The sequence below is a fragment of the Mercenaria mercenaria genome, chromosome 16, assembly GCF_021730395.1.
Source record: "Mercenaria mercenaria strain notata chromosome 16, MADL_Memer_1, whole genome shotgun sequence".
Classification (NCBI taxonomy): domain Eukaryota; kingdom Metazoa; phylum Mollusca; class Bivalvia; order Venerida; family Veneridae; genus Mercenaria; species Mercenaria mercenaria.
The window spans coordinates 46,454,968-46,474,928 of NC_069376.1; the positions used below are offsets into that span (position 1 = coordinate 46,454,968).

Genomic DNA, 19,961 nt, shown 5'->3' on the forward strand with positions numbered 1-19,961 from the left:
TAATACGGCTAAAATGGGAGTAATATGGATGGTTTCTTTGACTTGAACAGTTGAAACTCATTTGGTGTTTACAAACACTTGTAGCTTGACATGGCTACAGACATGATTTCATCCCATTTTGTGAGAAGATGGAGTATAAGTTACATTTTGTTTTGTTCAGATTACAAGGTCCAAGGGGTCAAGAGTACAAGTGATGTTAAGGGCCAGATAGCTTAACTTTGTGTCTGCTCCGTATATTCTAAACCTCTTGAAAAAATTTCTTAAAATTATAATTAGATATTAACCTCATCATGACGATATGCAAAACCCAGGCCACTCAGTCTAAGGTCAAGGTTACACGTGGAAGTCAGCGGTCAAATAGCTTAATTTCATGTCCACTCCGTACCTGCAAACTGCTTTGAAGATTTATCAATTATATTTCCCCGCCAAAGTGACGTGCAGAGCGCACAACTCGAGCCCTTAGGTCCAAGGTCATATTTGAAGGACAAAATTAGATAGCTTAAGTTTTTGTCCGATCCAAATCATCTTTTCCACCAGAACGATTTTTATAATACTCGTATCACTTGTCAACCTTATCAAGATGACATGTAGGGTGCAAAGCATAGGTCACTACGCCAAAAGTCACATTGAGAACAAAGATCAAATAGCTCAACTCGTCTATTAATCCACTGAAATGAATTTCATAAAACTAGAACCAAAGCGCAATCTTTTTGATTCTATCCCTCACGTTTTTATTTCGATGTAAATGAGATGTGAAACCAAAATTTGCAGTCCTGTTTGGCGCCATATTACCTATACTGTGTTGGTGCACCGTAAAACCCAAATCAATCAATCAGTCAACTCATATCTACTAATCCGCTGAAAAGAATTTCATAACACTAGCATAAATTTTTAACCGCATTTAGCAGACATGCAGAACGCACAACAAAGATCACTAGGTCCAAAATCATTTAAGGAACTCAAATTCGATTCTGCTCCGTATCTTCTTAATTAATAACTGGACGGATTTTCATAAATCTGACATCAGTTGATACCCTCATCAAGACGACAAGTAGAAGTCACAGCCCGGGTCATAAAGCTCAAGGTCAAGGTTACACTTGAAGCCCAAAGATCACGATCACAACATTTTACTTTCCTTGTCTCAGAGCGGCGTCTGTGGGTATTAATCACATTTGATGGTAACTCTAGCTACATTTTGATAAAATCAATCGGTTATTATTTGACCTACTCAGTTTTGTTTCAAATCATAGTTTCTTACATTGTACATTGAAGGTGCACGTGTTGATTATAATGAATAAGATATTCATGATAACAAAATATATTAGTAATGTTGGCTTAATATTAATTGTCACGACATTACCATTTCATTAAACGACCAGCTTCTTAAGAAAATATTTCAAAAACAGAATTACTATCCCTAATAATACAATACAAATATTTAAATAAATTTTCGGTATGTCATTTTGCAACTTATGAGTGAATGTTACCTATAACGTTTGGTAGTATTTAAAAAAGAGCTGTGAAAAATGTTCCTGCTTCAGTAACTATCAGTTAAGGTCGATACACATTACTAATACAAGCAAAAGGAAATAAGGTACCTCTGCTAATTTCACAAAGGACATTACGGTACCCACACTGTAGTGTCGGTTATTTATATCCGTTCAAATTTCCAAAATAAGTTTTCTGAAAACTAACAGTGCATTTTCGGATAATATACCATTTCAGTTTTATGGTAATTCCAACGGAAAATTAGATCTATAGAGTGTGTTTGGATTCCCAAGAGGATGACAATGCATTAGGCGTAGGCTCCTCTGCATTGATAGATAAGCTCCACGTATTGGGTAGCTGGTTTTTGTGTGATTCACTTGTATATAATATTTGATATGAGATAAGCCGCGTGTACCCAGTCGATTAGATAACCGTATACACAATATACATATAAAAGCTATAATTGAACAGATGCACTTCTTTGACCAGAATGACAATGGGGAAATGCAAAGAAATCAGTATTTCACGGGTATAGGACGCCAAACGGCACACCTCATTTACTTTGAAATAAATATATGATATATGGAATCAGATCACAGTGATTTCTTTGTATACACAAGCGTTAAACCTCAAGCACTAATGTAAAATTCTGATATGTATTTTGCCAATGAACTTTAAAGACGCAAAACAAAATAACTGTATTCTTTTGTATTTTCATGATGGCAATTATACATGATTTGCATGAAAAAAAATGAGATAACAAGTGTTTAGTTACAAATTGACAGTGACATATATTAGGCCAAGACAATGTGTGTAATGTCTTAACATTTTATTGAGTTAATATAGCAATATGTATAAACGTATTTAGTTAAATTTCAATCATATTTTGTTTCTAAAGTGTAAGATAGTTATTCATCTATGCTTTTAAACTATGCTTAAAAGATATTGACTGAATAAGTTTGCAGATGAAGTTGTAAAAACACATTTATTCAGGAATGGCCAAAACTGTCCATCTGAGAACTTGTAGTATAGCCGTATATTACCTGTATTATAAGAATGATTTTCATGTAGTTTTGTGGGTGAAAAAAGTAGGTCACTAGGTCGTGTTGGGTCTTTAAAAGGAATAAGTCATTTGCTACGTGCGAGATAAACGGTGGATTTTTGTACCGTTGCTATGTCATTGATACAGAAGTATTATCCAGTGTCCATCTGTTTACTTTCAATAAAGAAAATCCTAACTTACCTGAATAAGGAGAGCGCCCTAACTTAGCTGTATAAAAAAAAGTGCTGCATGTAGAGCTACAATCACAAATGTTATGCAGTTACAGTTATTTCTTAAAAAAAAAAACAGTAGAACACATTAATTCAGTGTTAAGCTAAACTAAACATGTACTAAGTGCTACTTTTTAAACCTGTTAATACACATAAACCTGTTAATTTTAGGTATATAGACACTAAATAGGAAAATGGCATGAAAACAAAATGGTAGTCGCATTATGGCGGATCCAAATAGTCCTCAATTATTTTTGTTTTCTTATTTTCCAATTTTACTGTTGAAATCACACGGAAGATCAATGCTTGACATGTAGTTGGCATTTTCATAAAGAAAAAATAACAACAGAATGGATCATCCACAACAACTACAATTTGGGGTCTCATTTTTAGCTGATTTTGCACTTTGTGCGTTTGACTGAAACAAACATGACCCCTTTTTGCATCAAACATGACCACTTTTCTTTTGATTTTGATTTAGCACTGACAATATTCTTCAAGAAAATGTATGTTACAGGCATTTAAAATTGGTCCTTATGTGTGCTGCAGCCATTTGAAACATGTCCATTTTATATAGAATAAAGAACAGCTAGTTCGAGCCCCTGCCACCTGAACATAATATACATGTAAATGAGGTATATATCCTGGATACAGTTTGAAATCTGAAGTAGCTCTAGAGGCTATGGGGTAGGTCATACATTGATTTATGGTAGTATATGTTCAAGTCGCTACATGCATTGTACAATATATGGATGTGTAGATAGATGATTCCACTTCGAAGAGTCGAAAGTCGCCCATTGTATTTTTGGCCTTTGACAGACGGACAGACGTTCAAATTTTGCAGATAAAAGGGCAAGATACGAAGTCGAAATTTCGACTTATTAACTCGAAATTCGAAATTTCGTTTTAGTATTTCGAAATTTCGAGTTAATATCTCGTTTCGAGTTAATAGATAAAACGCACCTGACTCTAATGCTCTTCCGTACTTGTAACCTTTTATGTTTGTTTAACTATATATTTCATTCATGATGTGTGGCTCTATAAATAACTTGGAAATTCTATTTGCTTTTAATATCTGATTTTTATGTCAGGCTATAAATAAAACGGTTATGTAACAGTAGCCTTAAGTTCAGTTTTATCTGAGATAGCGGAGTGCAGGATTCAAATTTCTAAATTATTTATCGCTCTAAACAATTATGGATCGAGCTACAATTATTATCTGTTTTCTGTACATTTTTGCATGGCTGTTTGGACTGCTCTCATTATTTTTACCATTCTGGATATCAGGGGAGATTGATTCAGGAGTAAGAAATGTCACAGTTGTGGAAGATATAGACAGTGGACTTTTTTGGAAACGCCAGACCTATTACATCAAGAAGGACTCCATTCCAGACTCCGATGACTCGTTTACAGACATTTCTGGCTCATATTTATGTAAGAAAAAATAATAACATTTGTTTCACAAGTGTTGAAAAAATAAATTGAATGTAGAGATAATATCATTCGACAGAATCCCCGAGGGTCGTGGCAGTCACCTACCCACCAAAATATTCCGAGGGATTCTGTAATTGTTATAACAGAAAACAACACCTGTTAATGCTATTCTAGCCTAACATGTGTAAAGACTTAATTACAAAAATATGATGATAGCACAAATTTGTTTTAACTTTGGTCGTAATACATGGAATACATGGAATGCAAATATATAAATAAAAGTTTGGTTGCACTGCTTGTGATTTTGTAAAAAAGAGTTTATTCTCTTGTTAAAAAAACTACGAAAAAAGACAATAACAGTAGTTTTATGTTAGAATATTATTGCACGCTATAACTGGATGACATAATAGATACTGTAATAAAGAATATTTAAGCCACACCATGAGAAAACCAACATAGTGCATTTGCGACCAGCATAGATCCAGACCGGCCTGCGCATCCGCGCAGTCTGGTCAGGATCCATACTGTTCACTAACAGTTTCTCTAATTGCAATAGGATTTAAAAGCGAACAGTATGGATGCTCAGGCTGGTCTGGTCCATGCTGGTCGCAAATGCACCATGTTGGTTTTCTCATGGTGCGGCTCATTTAATACAATCAAGATAAAGATGGAATGAAGTTTTATCTGATAAGCATAAATTTATACTACTTCTTGAAGTTAGAAGTTAATTCAACATGCATTTATTGTAAAACAATTCTTTTTTTCTGGAAATTTCAGATACTGAAACTGTTAAGATAGTACAAGGGTTGATGATAACGGGTATGACGTTGCTGTCAATTAGCCTTGTGTCCTCTGTATACTTTCTCTGTTTTTGTAACGAAGAAAAAAGAGGCAAACACGCAGCAAAAATATTCATAGCCATAGCAGCCCTGGCGATTCTAGCAGGTAAGTTTTGCATTTATGAGATGCCTGCACCAGTGAATTTACAACTTTCATATATTTCACATTAAACACGCCTTAAAACCTCGAAGCTCGTTATTGTCCATGAGGTATTACTTCAAACAGGTTGATGCCACTTCTAGTGCGTAAGTATTTCTTCCAATTACATGCAAACTCCATGTAATACCCATCCTCGACAGTTTTCAAATTTCATGAAATTCATGTTCTCTTTTTTGTAAATATGTAAATTCAGTTACTTTTATTTGTGAAATATAGTGATTCGGTCTACAGTCTTCGGATGCTTCAAATAGAATGAAATTAAGGTGCTCGCAATTTCATGTTCTTTTATGTTGATATTCAGTTTTGAAATTGAAATTCTTAGCTCGACTATTCAAATAATAGGTAGAGCTATTGGACTCACCCATGCGTTTTTGTATGTATAGTAAGCCGGTACTTCAGTAACCACTTGTGGGAAAGGATTGATACTTCACATTCTTCTTATTAACTTTCATTGGACATGTCCCATAACTCTATTTTTCTTTTTCTTTTTATAAAATTATGCCCCTCTTACGACTTTTATATTCATTCAGTTGACAAGGCTTTCGAATAGTCGAGCGTTGCTTTGCTACGACAGCTCTTGTTTAAATGTAGATATGGAGCCGAGCCCCTTTTATTACATAGTAATAAGCATAGTAACATACCTTTGTTAAGTGTATTGATCCAGACGTGTTGAACTTAGTACAAAATTATTTCTAAATTGAATTATTTTGTTTCTTTCAGGCTGTTTCATTGTTAGTGGACCAGTTATATATGGTAAGCATGTGATATGGGACTACGGGGTTAAGGAATTACATCTTGGTGCGAGTTGTTGGTTGGCTGCGATATCAGCTGGCATAACCTTTATGGCAGGACTTTCGAATATTTGTCAATGTTTGCCCTCAAAATGTTCTGTAAAGTTTCAGTCGAAAGTGTAATTAAAATTGGTGGAAATAAACTTGCTCTTTCGAAATAGTGAAAATAGTAAAAGTATAGCCGGATATGGTTCAACTAAAACAAGGAGTAGTTGTTCTCAAACATTCAGAAATGCGCGTGTTTTTCAACACTTGCCTCGTGGCTACTCGTAAAATTGTGCGTTTCGAGATACATAGAATGATATCTGTTCCATACCATAAACGGATATTTTCACTTGTAATGTCCAACACTATCATTGACAACATGTGTTGTCAGTATGGTCATGTTTAGAATCAAGTCTTTCTATTGATCTTTTACAGGAAGTGGAGCATAAATAAGGCAAAAATACAGCAAATATTGTCAATATAATATCTCTACTTTGTGGTAATAAATAAATGACTACACATGGTGTCTTGTGTTTACAGGCAGTACATCATAATATACTTTGTGCTTATTTGGTTTATTTTAATATCCACAACTTGTATATAGATGACTTTACATTGATTTTTCATGTAATATTAAGTTTCTGTCTTATTGTTGTTACTGACTATTTACACGGTTTTGAATATATATTGTTAATTGTTTGTTAGAAAATAAAAAATGAAAACTTTGTCAACTGAAATGTTTTATTTCTACATAATCTCCTCTTAAAATTATCGCATCGTCCGTGTTTTTGTCATTTAATTTGTTAATATTCTCGGAAGACGGTAACCCGTTCTCATGAAACTTGGTATGTAGCACCATTATAAGATCTTGTGCCAAAGTTATCAAAATGGGGCACCTTAGCCCTTTATGGGTCAGAAGAGCTAAAAATAGAAACACCTTTAAAGAACTTTTTTCTAAGTGGAATTCCTCAAAGTTGGTCATTAGCATCATTATAAGGTTTCCTCCCAATTTCTTCATTGGGTCGTTTTACCCATTTTAAGGACTACTAGAGCCGAAAGCAGAAATACCTTTAATTGACTCCTTCTCATTAACGTCTTGATGGATCTTCATCGAACTTAGTCTTCAGCATTATTTCAAGGTCCTCTCCTTACTTTGTTCAAATATGTGCACTTGATCCCTTCTGTAGGTCACTAGAGCTAAAATAGATGCAAACCTTTGAATGACCTCTTCTCATGAACCGCCTGATGGATCTTAATCAAACTCGGGTCTTTACTGTCTTTGCATTGGTTCCACTGAGTCGCTGTTAGGGGACACCAGACCTAAAATTAGATTTTTATTGAAGCACTTCTCATCATGAAGTTGTGTTCATGGTTACGCATATTGTGGCCATCACAGCAAAATACAGAAGAAACCAAATGATTAATGAATTGCTTAAAAATGATTACCAAACTTATACTGAATGGAGGCCAGATGGTTTATGTCTTCATCAGGTGAGCGATTGAGGCCTGTTTAGGCCTTTTGTTGTATCTGGGTATTTTGATGGCAAACATATCAATTTCTAATGACGGATTTTTTTTTATAAGAAACAAGTAATATGTAGCAAGTACATTTTATGTCACAATAACAGTTTTAAGCTCGAATATATGAACTATATGAATAGCTATCCTACTCGACCCGGCGTCCGCATCTTGCTTAATCATTTGAGACACATTCACTTTATCGCCGCTGTTACTACTAGATGGATTTGATTCAGACATTGTTCCCAATCATCATATGACAACATGTCACCACTCTTGCACCAATATTTCATTAATTATGCTGTCTTCTTACTAAGAATTTCTAGTTAATTTTGATGCACTATACCTCCGTAACTCCGTTATTACATAATGTATTTGATTCAAACTTGAAATGAATATTTGTCATCATCGTCCTCATGATATGCACTCTTGCACAAATATTTAATGAATTATGACCATCTTTTAATTAGAATTTTATTTTAGTTTTTATTTCTGGCGTCGGAGTATTAATAAATTAGGTGATAGCTCTAACTACATTTAATACCAGTATCAAAGTATCAAACAATTTTAGTTTGACCTAAAGTATCTTTAGTTTTGTCTGAAATGGTACGTTTTTACTTCAAACGTACACATTTATACAATGTTAGGTATATTCCGGTTCTTTGCATAAAATGAATAAGATATTCATTAAACAGAATATAACATTAATATTGGCTTAATGTTAGTTGTCACGCCATTACCACTTCATTACACGATAAACTGGTGAAAACAGAATAACTATCAGGTAATGAAGCGGTCTAACAATACAATTACTTACCTACGACTTTTTCCACGGCTGCACTTTTAGAATCGTAACCTGTAATATTTGGTAGTAATTTCAAAATAATTGTTTTTCTTCTGTCAGCTATGAAAATATTCCTGTTACGTTTTAAATTGATAGTAACTATCACGAGTGGACTCGCGGAATGGAGTCTAAATTGGAGTGGAGTCATGGAGTTGGGTCAAATTTGTGTTATCTATAATATTAATCTATTTATATTTTTATAACTTTTCAACATAAATAATGCTTTGTCTTACATTGATTGTAGGTACACGGAACAGTGGTCTTGTCAAATTGTTAATTGTCAGAATACTTTATCTCTTTGTTTACGAAAAAGTTTTTAAACCATCACATAGATATGAAATGCAATTATATTCATTTGAGAACAGTTGTAAACAAAACGAAAGGTGGTCAACCCATGGGAACATATTCAAATAGACCATAGTATGAAATAATGGTAAAACGCTAAAACCAAGTTTCCAAACTTAGTTCCAACTGAACATTCTAATTACTACTCCATGTATTCTCTGATGGGTTGAGTATATTAATAATAGACAATATTTTTCATAACCTTTATCAGTGAACAATATACTACTCCTCATTTTCAAGGTAATGACTAGAAGGCTTAATATTTAACATATACTCTATACCTGATCAAAATGTTTAATATAAATTGATGTTGTGGAAGAAAAACTGAAGAGTGGATATCTGTGTGTTCTTCTCCAAAACTCGTATGAAAATCTGAAGATTTTCCCTAGCCTGATAATTCCACCCTTCTCAGTTTAAATCATTCACTACAAATTTTAACATATTTGACTTAATTGATATATTGGCTTTGTTAACATTATCCATGAAGGAATGACTATTTCATGACTTGTCTGTTGACAAGAGGTAAATAAGTTTTAAATGTCAGAATGTACACTGTAGGAGTCTAGAAAAATATACACTGACTGGTATTAGAGGAATAGAAATGACCATTTGTGCTAGCAAATGTTTGTAAGAAAATTCTGTTCAAATGGTGACACTGACATTGATTCCAATAGCCCCATTCATCCCAGTGGTCTCAAAGGCCTGTCACAGATAAGAACAATGTTTTGTACATGTATTATGTAAAGTTTCACTTAAAAGTCTGTTACTTTTCATTAACAAGACAAAACACACAAAAACATGTATAATTTATAAATGCAAATGCCATTTCCAATTTAAATAATTAATCCAGTGCTATATCATGGAATGCTATAAAAATATTCCATTATTTTTAATTGGACACTTAACACCAGTATGTTGTAGAACAATAATGCATAACCTTTCTCCTGATTGATGTAGGCAACAACCATTCAATATACCCTAATAAAACTTTCAAATATTTAATCAGCTACATGATATTTGTTAGAAATACATGGAACTAGAAAGACTTACACAGATATAGATACTGTTCATTATTTGAGAAATATTAACATAATGACTGGCATGGCAACATGACAAAAATAAATTTGACTTCACTCCAAAATATGACTCCACTCCAAATTTGACTCCACTTCACGACTCCGCTCCAAGTTTGACTCCATTCCACTCCAAATTTGACTCTACTCCACGGCTCCACTGCAAGTTAGACTCCACACCAGGACTCCACTTCATCTTTGCCTCCACTACATGACTTCTCTACATGACTCCACTCCACTCCATGTTTTGTAGTATGCCTTTGTATCCGCTGAAATTTCCAAAAACTAAACAGTGCAACAACGGATTATCAATGGTTATTCCAACGGAAAATTATATCGATAAGATGTATATGGATTCCCATGACGATAACGATGTATTAGACTCCCGCGTAACAGATATAATATATATGCATTGATAGATAAGCTCCACGTATTGCGTAGCTAGTTTTTGATATTTTAAAATCGTTGAGATAAGCCTAACCGTGATATTGAACACCAAGACTACCCACGCTGTGTTTTTGATAAAAATGATTAGATAACCGTATACATTGTATACACATGAAAGGATGAACTTCTTTGACCAGTATGACAACGGAGAAATGCAAAGTAATCTAAATTACACGGGTTGTAGGACGCAAAACGTCATATCTTATTTACATGGAAATAAATATATGGCGTATGGGATAAAAACTTGCATACCGGATCACGTTTGATTAAAACTGATTGCAAAATGTGGTCTCTATCGTGTTCACAAGAAATTGTGAACGGACGACGGACAAAATGCGATCACAAAATCTCACCTGTCACTAGGTGACAAGTGACCTAAAACATATTGACCTTCGCAAAAATCTTATCGGGTACGAAATAGCAAATTACCTCTTTATAATATCATATTACGCATATTACCTAAAAAGATGTAATGTCGTAATTGGTTTTCTTTATGCAAGACCCCTAGCTGAAATTTAAAGCTCATTGTTTGAGTTCATATCATTATCTTATCTTGTCAATAACTTTTTTCGACGTAGCTGTATAACATGGATGTTGGTCTACATTCTATAGTAATCGGGGCACGGAACAGGTGCGCACTGAAAAGATAAACCATTTATTACTAAGTCTTAAATAACATTGAATACCAGAAAGCACATATTAAACAGAGGATATTTAGTAGATCTAGTTTTGTTACCCAAAACTAAAATGATTTATTCAGATTTTAAAATATTTAGTAATTTATCATCGCAAGATAAATCGAAAGTAATTTTCTGCCTCCATAACTCGCGTACAGATGAATGTGTGGTTGGTTGTAATTGTAGAGTCAGTGTGCACGGTTTCAGCACTTATGATAATAGCAGTTTTATGCTAAAATTTAAGGCCATTTTAACGGTTTGGGAAAATTTTTAAAAAAAAAAATTTAATTAGACAATCTAAGGGAACTTAAAACAGTCAGAATAAAAGAGACGAATTTTTTTTTTTTCTGTTAAAGCCCAAAACTTTCTTGAATTAAAAAAATTTAAAATTGAACAAATTTTCTCTTTTTCCCCCGGAAATTTTTAGAACAAGCTGTTAAGAAGTACTTGGTTAGAAAAGGGGCCCTGGCTTGCTGAAAAATTTAGTGGTGTCCTCTGATCCCTTTCTGTTTTGTTAAAACGAAGATAAAAGAGGAAAACACGCGGAAAAAAATATTCATACCAACAGCCCTGACATTCAGCAGAATTACAGTTTTGCATTTAGAGATGCCTGTACAACTGAATTCCAACTTTTTTTGTATAAATTACATTGTACAGTCCTAAACCTGCGCCGTTGTTGTCCATTTGGAATTACTTCAAATGTTTTTCCCAAAAATATTCTTTTATTTGGATTTTTTAAATGTTTTAATTTCAGTAATTATCCAAATTTTTAAAATTAAACAACCCCTATACCTAATGTTTCAAATTTGATAGCTATACCTAATTATTTCTATTTGAAATATTTTAGTTTTCTTTCAGGCGGTTTCTTGTTAGCGGACCTGTTATATTAGGGTATGTGAAGGGACTACGGGATCAAGAAAATACATTTTGGTGCGAATTGGTGGTTAGCTGCGATATCAGTGGGAAAACCCTTTATGGCGGGCTTCTAAATTTTTGTAAATGTAACACTCAGTTGTTTTTTAAAAGTTTCACGAAAGTGTATCCAAGATTTTTTTTGTAAAAAACTATTAAAACAAGTGCTCGTTTAAAATTTTAAACAATTGTGAAAACCTTTTAAACAGTGGTGAAAATTTACAAAATAACCCCATTTTTCAACGAGAAACCCGCAGTTGGCGTGGGGTTTTTTCGCAGGTCTTGTTTCAAGAAACGACATTCGACTTTCAGAAAGGGGTGATTGTTGTGATTTTTAAACTTTGCCACGTGACACGCCACCCATTCGAAATCTGAAATGACAAAATTAAAAAAAAATTCTCTTTCCTCCCATAAACGATATTTTTGAATCCCAAAATTCAGTAAAAACCCAAAACCCCATCAATTAATTTCATAGATCCGACATCTGTAAAGTATGGTTTGTATAAAATCACTGATGGGTACTGGGCATAGTTAGTTTCTTTGTGGAAAAAATGAAAAATGCACATTGGTGTTTGTGTTACAGGCACTGAATCATAAAAAATTTGTGCTTTATGGTTTATTTTTTTTTGCCGCAATTGCATAGAAACTTCTACATTTTTTTTTTCCCATGTAATATATTTTTTGCTTAGGGTTTTTTTTGTCTTTTTACATTTTTTGAATAATTGTTTTATTATTTGTAAGTTTTTTTGAAGAAAATAAAATATGAAAAAAAAAAATGTAATTTGAATATTTTATCTTTTAAAACTGCATAAAAATAGCACCGTCCTTTTTTCGACATTAATTTGTAAACATTTCGCAAGAGTGACTCTTTCGGTATTAAAAGAAATCCCGACCAAAATTTTTTTTGCATATGCCCATTTGTCGAAGCTAAAAAAATTTTAAACTGGATACTTTAAAAATAAAAATCTAAAAATGTTTGCGCTCACTAATCTCAAGGATACATAATTCCGTGTTCATCTTTTAGAATTTCGCCTGAAAAAAAGGGATTTTCTTTTTACAAAATTATTTGAAATTGGGGGAAAATTAAAAAAGTTCTTGAAATTTTTGAATGTAGTGTTTGTTTATTCTATAACCCTTTTTAAAAAAGGCCCGCTATTTTGACTTTCGAATCCCTTTGTTTTGTACGTATAATCTTCATGAATCCTTTTGGTTTAATGCCAGGTTTGATAGGCACATTCTACCTTTTTCTGACATAGCTGGGGGCTCACTAGTCAAGGGAACCCCCATTTTGGGATTCACCTTTTACCTACCGTTTTCCGAAGGGGGAAAACTTCAAAAACTTGGTTGGGGTGTAGCTGTAAAATAGTACCTCAAAAAGGCAAAATACTTTAAGATGGTGAGGATGATTTTGTTTAGAAACGCCAAATAAAAGTAAATAGATATACCTTTTGCTTAACTTTTTTTTTTAAAGAAGTTTCTTGTGCTGCAGATGTTACAAAATTTTGCAAACCCGGGGACCGCCTAAAAGGTTTACCCTTTCATAGCCCTGAGAACGATTGAAACCAAACCCCCAGCTTTGCTTTTTCTTCGCTGGTTGTCGGAAACCATTTGGGCTCGGTCAAAAACTGAGAACGCTTGGTCTCAAGTCGACGACAATTTAACGGAAGTAGGTGACCTCAATTATCCGGGCAAGGTCTAATGTCAAAACCGTTTTCCTTTACATGAAAACGTTTCCCCCAAGAATAAAAACGCTCTGGCATACAGCACAAATTTCTTAGGTGATTTCCTGGCCGCGGTGACCACATTAGTTCATGCTCGTAGGTTTAAAAGGCAAAGGTTAAGGGTCTTTAAATTGAAAACGTTTCCATTAAATAATAAAAAAGTACATTTTTATAAGAGAATTTTCCTGTGGAAAGCAGCTGGCCACTATTGGGTTTTTGTGTGTCATAGGTTAAAAGGTCAAGGTACAGGATTTTGAGATTAAGATTCTATAGAATACTTTGGCCTAAAGCGCCAAATTTTATAGGTGATTTCCTTGTCTGTGTTGACCCTATTTCAAAAGGCAAAGGCACAAGACGAAAAAGGGACAACTCAGTAAATTAAAACATTTTCCCCACGTTGTAAATTTTCATAGGAAAAAAATTTTTGGGGTCAGAACCAATGTTTTTGGCAGTAAAAACAAAGGTCAAGCCACAGTGCAGGATACTCGAACCCTTTTCTCTCGGAAAAAAAAGTCCTAAAAATTCAAGATGTCTCCAATATTTTGGGGGCCGGCTCAAGGGGACAGTGACCCTGGACGAAAATTGTTTCGGCCGTAAATGAAAAAAACCTTTTTCTACAACCTCGACTTCATAAGGGGAGAAGTTATTATTTTTATAACAAAAAGGCAAGGTCCAGTGATCTTGAAATTTCACTTAAAAATTTTTAAGAATATTTTGGTTTAGTGTCCACACACTTAGGATGATTGCTTGTGGGCGTATTAAAACCTTTTTGGGTTTTGGGGGACAGGTCCAAAGTGGGGAAAAAGGGGGGAAATGGATTTCCAAAAGCTTTTTTTAGTAAGAAAAGCTATGCGTTCTTTGGAATTATTTTTCTCTCCAATAAATAGTTCTATAAACAATCCCGACGGTGCGCTGACCTGACCTTTAGCCAGTGTTTAATCTTATAAATGGGAAAAGGTATGAAAAAATTTAGTATACGTCACTTAAAAAAAATAATCAAAGTCTTTTTTAAAAACACATGCGAAATTTTTGTTTAATGATCGAAAAGGGGAAAAAACTAAATTAGCCGTTACCGCGGGTTTAAAATTTTTCTTGCCTATTGTTTTAAAGTCATAGGGAAAAGGGCCAAGACCTTTAACAAAGGGATGTAAAGAAAGCTTTTGGGCCCCCATTTTAAAATAATAGGAATATTCCTGTTGTGAAAGGGCCCCCATGTTTGGGAAAATTGGGCATCAAAGGTAAGGTCCCAAAATCATTGGACTGAAAATTGTTTTTCTAAGAAAATTAAATATGCTCTGACTCTTTTAAAAGGAGACTTATAGGATGATTACTTGAGTTAAAAAAGGATCCTTCTTGTTTTTGGGACAGTGGGTCAAAGTGTAAAGGTCACTGGAAAATGGGGGAGGGGGGTTTTCGCTCAGTTTTCTGAGTTTCCTTGGTGATGCAATCGACTTCAAAAGTTTTTTTTATGATCCAAAGAGACTCTTATAGCTTTGACGTTTTGGTCAAAAGCCAAAGGGCACAATGATGGTGATAAGAAATAGTTTTTATCGAAACTAAAAAATGCTTTTATTTAGCCTGCTTTTGCCAAACCGTAGATAAATGTCTGTACCGGTTAACATTAGGTTCAAAATATCAAAGGGAAAGGGCACGTTATTTCGAACTGAAAATGGTTTTTCCGATCAATGTCTTAAAAAGTTTTGTCTGTGGCTAAAGTTTAGTTTCTTCTAGTCGGAAAAAAAACCCCCCTTTTTGTTGAATTTAAGTTACTATTTCCTCAAGACATGGTTTCATATGGAAAAAAATTTGTTTGAAAACAAGCGTTTAAAAAAAATTTTAATGAAAATTGCGTTTTTTTTTGGGGTTTACCAAACATTTGAAACCCTTCCCCCTTTAAACCCGAGGGAAAGATACGGGGGCGCAAGTTGACCTCAGGGCGGGGCGTAGTTCTCCTCGACGATTTTATAAAGACATTTTGTTTTAAATCATTGTCATCCAAACCCCGAAACCTGTGGGGAAATTTGGAAATTAAATTTTGGGAGAAAACAGGGGTTTTCGGTACAGAACCCGGAAAGTTTATATGGTTTGGTTTAAATGCCCCCCGTTTCAACTGAAATACTTTTTGAAAAAGGCGTTAAACCCAAAAAAAAAAACAAAAAAAAAAAAACAAAAAAAAAAACAAAAAAAAACACAGGCAGTGACAAGAAAAAAAAAAAACGGTAATTTTATGACCCCTTTTTTTATATTTTTCCCATGACGTAATTTCAAAGTTTTGGACATTCACACGTAATACTTCGCATTCATTCTGAGGAAAAACCGACATCTTAACTTTTTGTGCAGTCAAAAGATTTTAATTAATTTACAAAAATTTTAAAATGTTTTTAGTATCAAAAGTGTGCGTGCTTCCAGTAACCCGGGTTAAAAAATTTATTGGTTTTAAAAATGTAAGCAACAGCTTTGAAGGAGTTACCTGAAAGCGGCTGACGTGCGACAGGGAGCATCATGTTCCAATGACCTAGTGTTTTGGGTAAAGGGAATCTTTGGATGTAGAATGTGTCAGAAGTGTATATTTCTTGAAAATTTTCTCTGGGAATAGGCTATTGCTTGATGGCTTGAGCTCTTTAATGGAGGCTAGTTTAATCTATTAAAAATATCAGAAACTGAACTTTCATTAGGTAGCGATTAGTGAAAAATCTGGCAGCTCTTCTCTGAACTTTCTTCAATTTGATTTATATGGCTTTTTGTATGCGGGTCCCATACAGTAGATGAATACTGTAAAATCTGGTAAATAAGCGTATACGCTTATAATAATTTTAGTGACACTTTTATGCGCCTATATTTGATATGCGCTTATACTTAAGCCAAAACTATGCGCTTACATTTGATATGCGCTTATAGACAAGCCGTGTGCGCCTATTTTTGATATACTAGGAATATTGACAGTGCTTATCTTGGTTGAGAAAACGAAAGTAAAACATGGTTATGGACGTGCGCAGTGAACTGCTTTCTTTTATTGCATACAGTATTTATACATAATGAAACCATAATGAATACATAATTTGCAAATAATGTTCAATCTCTCGGATCGGACCATTCAATAATTGTTCAACACTAAGATTGTAGCATTTTAACCATATTCTTTTCACAGATTTACAAAAGAATGACAAACTGTTATGACAACGCAAACAACTTTTCTGGTGTTCAAACTGGGATCCGGACATTTGCCCCCAGGACATTTACCCCCTAATGAAAAAGTGGACTGCTGGACATTTGCCCCCCCCCCCCCCCCCCCCCAGTTGAAATGATAGATAGGACATTTGCCCCCCAGTGCTTATTTTTGAAACGGACATTTGCACGCCATTACCGGATAATCTTAACTCTGTTCAGCGACCTAACTCAGTGCCAACATGGTGACAGAAAGACGATGTATGTAGTTAATTCCTTGTCTTTTTCATGTTTTTACGTGAGTATGAAATGTTAGCGTAAAACGTTGATAGTCCTAATATCCTTTATGATAACATGTTTTGTGACTAAATATTTCAATCGAATGTCACTTTATGTGGCTGGCATTCATTAAAATGTACTCATAAAAGTCTTCAAAATGAACATGTTTTATGTTTTAACTGTTTTAAAGTACCAGAAATTGCCAGTAAGACCTTACTTATTAAATGTATTAGTTCATAAATATCTCTTTGACAATGTTTAACAGTATCAAATATTGAAATTGATTTTTATAGCTTAAAAATTGTATTGATTATGAGGTAGGTTTAAATTTGGGAAAATTCCTAACTGGTATAGGAAAGTGCTGGATAAATAAAAACTTAGAATGGATAAACACCTAACCAAACGAAAACGGCTGTTCGTCTTTGTTTTTTTTTATGGACTGTTGATGCTCGAAGTTCTTTGATCTACCCCCCCCGCGGGGATGTGGGATTCCTATGTCCAAGTTTTTCTGACTTTTGAATTTTTGCCGGCGGACAAGTGCATTTTTCATTTTGTGTGTCCGCGGACAAGCAACTTTTTCAGGTATAAAATGAGAAAACATAAAATATCATTTAGATTGTGTGTTGCTTCAAGTGTAGGGAGGTGATAAAGAAAAAGTGTTTCTTTGACTAGGTCTCGCGCACACTGTAACTCGGTGACTATGATAAAAATAATCAGAGAAGATTTAGATACAAGAAGATTTATTTAACATCGGATAAGTATAAACACATAACACTAGCTTAAAAACTATTTCCCGACAAAAACATGTTAATAAGCTCAACATAAGTAAAAAAAGCTGTAATAAATGCAATATGTTAAAGCACATTAAAGCAAATAAAGCATCTGGCTCTAAGTAGATAAAACAAATCACAAATTATCACATACATGTTAAGCGCATTTAAACAAAATAGCCATAGGTACTTGCAAATAAAAGGAAAAAGTAATTTACCACATACAGATTTAGCACATTTAAAGCAACATAAAAAAAGATTAGCTGACACTACACAAAAATAAGAAGAGTCACATTTTACAACATCATTTAAAAAAACATAAAAGAAGAAATCTATACATGCTAAAGGGAACATAAGAACTCTTAAAGTAGCTGAAGAAAAATAAATTTTTATCATCAGCATATAGCATTCGTAACTAAAACTAAAAAAGAAACAAGGGTTACACACAGAGAACTAAAGGACATTTAAAGACATCAGAAACGTAAACAACTTAAAAAAGTATTATAACAAGTTTGTAGGTAGAAAATTTCCCAAATGCTGAGACAATAAGCACTGTGAAAGGAAATATTTTTAGCAGTAGTCAGCCAAAATTAAAATCAAAAGCACACAGAGAATCGCAAGTATGACTAAAAATAAGTCGGAACGTTTTAAGAGTCTTTCTCTGAATTCATCTGGCTTTGCACCATTGCGTGGACAGTGTTGCGGGCATGACCCCAAAAGATCCCGAACACTGCTTACGCGATTTCAGACTTTTATAAACGTTAAAAGGCAAATATTTCAACAGCTTATTTTTTACCACAGTTACTGTGATATGCTATTCTATTTTATTGTCCTAAATAAAGAACTCGATCTCCAGTCTATTTGCGCTTTCATGAAGGTTTAATATTACAAATCAGAGCAAGTGACATTTAAATATGGACAAGTGGATTTTTAAGTGTCCGTGGACAAGTGAAAAATGTAAGGATACCCACACCCCTGTCCCGTCAGTCCATGCATCACTCCCCCCCCCCCCCCCCCCACACACACACACTTTTCTTCCCTATTTACCGTCTGAAAAAATCATATTTAATAATTAATCATAAATCTAATCCAATTTAAACAATATCAAAAATATTCCATTAGCACCTCTATAAAAATCTCTTACACTATACGATATACAAGATTTGAAACAAACACAATTCTTCTAAAACAGTGTGTGTGTGTGTGTGTGTGCGTGCGTGCGTGCGTGCGTGCGTGCGCGTGTGTGTGTGCGTGAGAGAGAGAGAGAGAGGGGAGAGAGAGAGAGATGGAGGGAGTGAGGGTTGGGGACTACAGAACTTCGAACATCGGCGGTATGAAATAATTTCTTATATATATAAATATAATAATTTTGACTTTTATACTGAGTTATTTTTGAGGGTTTATCCAGATTTTCCAAACATTGCTATTTGCATAATATTAAAATTATGAAAAAATATTTGACTGTAGTGGGCATACATATAACATCTTGTAAAATTAATGACAAAGTTTGAAGACAATACCGCTTATAAAGTAATGTTTACAATAATCAGACCATGTACATGTCAACTCATTCATTTCTATAGAATACTAGTCAGTTAGGTGTTTATCCGTCACGCAATTTCGTGTAAGTTAGGTTTTTATCCATTCCTCATGTAAACTGAGTTCGGTTTTTATCAAATCAAAGTTAGGTTTTTATCCCTTTTCTCGCTGTCAGTACATTTGAACATGTATTGTGTCAACATGTAGTGGGTTAACAACATTGTGTAAACGGACCTATAAAGCAGTATATCTTTGCTTTCAAACAACAAAAGAGTAGAGGCATCAAAAGCATAGAAGTATTTTTAAAGATTTTTTGTAAAAGTTTTCATTGAAAAAGTTGCCTTGTTCGTCGTTTTTCCACCTGAAAACACAAGGATTGATATATTTAACATGATACATTTTGTAATAAATATATACTTGATCAATAAAGAGATAGATATAACAACAGAAAATTCCTTAATACATCGTAATTACACAGAAAACAAAGTTGTATCGGCTTTACATCCGCCATGTTGGCACTGAGTTAGGGTCGCTGAACAGAGTTAAGATTATCCGGGTACATGGCGTGATTTGCCCCCCAATATTTTTGTCCGATTGTAGGACATTTGCCCCCCAGGACATTCGCCCCCCAATGAAAAAAAGAACTGCTGGACATTTGCCCCCCCCCCCCCCCCCAGTTGAAATGACAGATAGGACATTTGC

The 19,961-nt window shown here is 34.2% G+C and overlaps 2 protein-coding genes across 2 annotated transcripts in view; both read left to right on the plus strand.

Moving 5' to 3' along the window:
* The window catches only part of LOC123540587 (sal-like protein 1), a 139,783-nt gene that overhangs the window by 109,876 nt on the left and 9,946 nt on the right, over window positions 1-19,961 (plus strand). The window lies entirely within an intron of this gene.
* Window positions 257-7,089, plus strand: LOC128549676 (uncharacterized). The gene is made up of 3 exons (XM_053526957.1): window positions 257-4,194; window positions 4,972-5,139; window positions 5,914-7,089. The coding sequence occupies exons 1-3, from the start codon at window positions 3,957-3,959 to the stop codon at window positions 6,105-6,107; spliced, it is 600 nt and encodes a 199-aa protein (XP_053382932.1). The 5' UTR covers window positions 257-3,956; the 3' UTR covers window positions 6,108-7,089.

Bases quoted from the DNA above. Each gene is read 5' to 3' on its own strand.
- LOC128549676 (XM_053526957.1), top strand. From the start codon at position 3,957: ATGGATCGAGCTACAATTATTATCTGTTTTCTGTACATTTTTGCATGG. The intron at 4,195-4,971 runs GTAAGAAAAAAT...TGGAAATTTCAG, and splicing joins CATTTCTGGCTCATATTTAT to ATACTGAAACTGTTAAGATA. The intron at 5,140-5,913 runs GTAAGTTTTGCA...TGTTTCTTTCAG, and splicing joins AGCCCTGGCGATTCTAGCAG to GCTGTTTCATTGTTAGTGGA.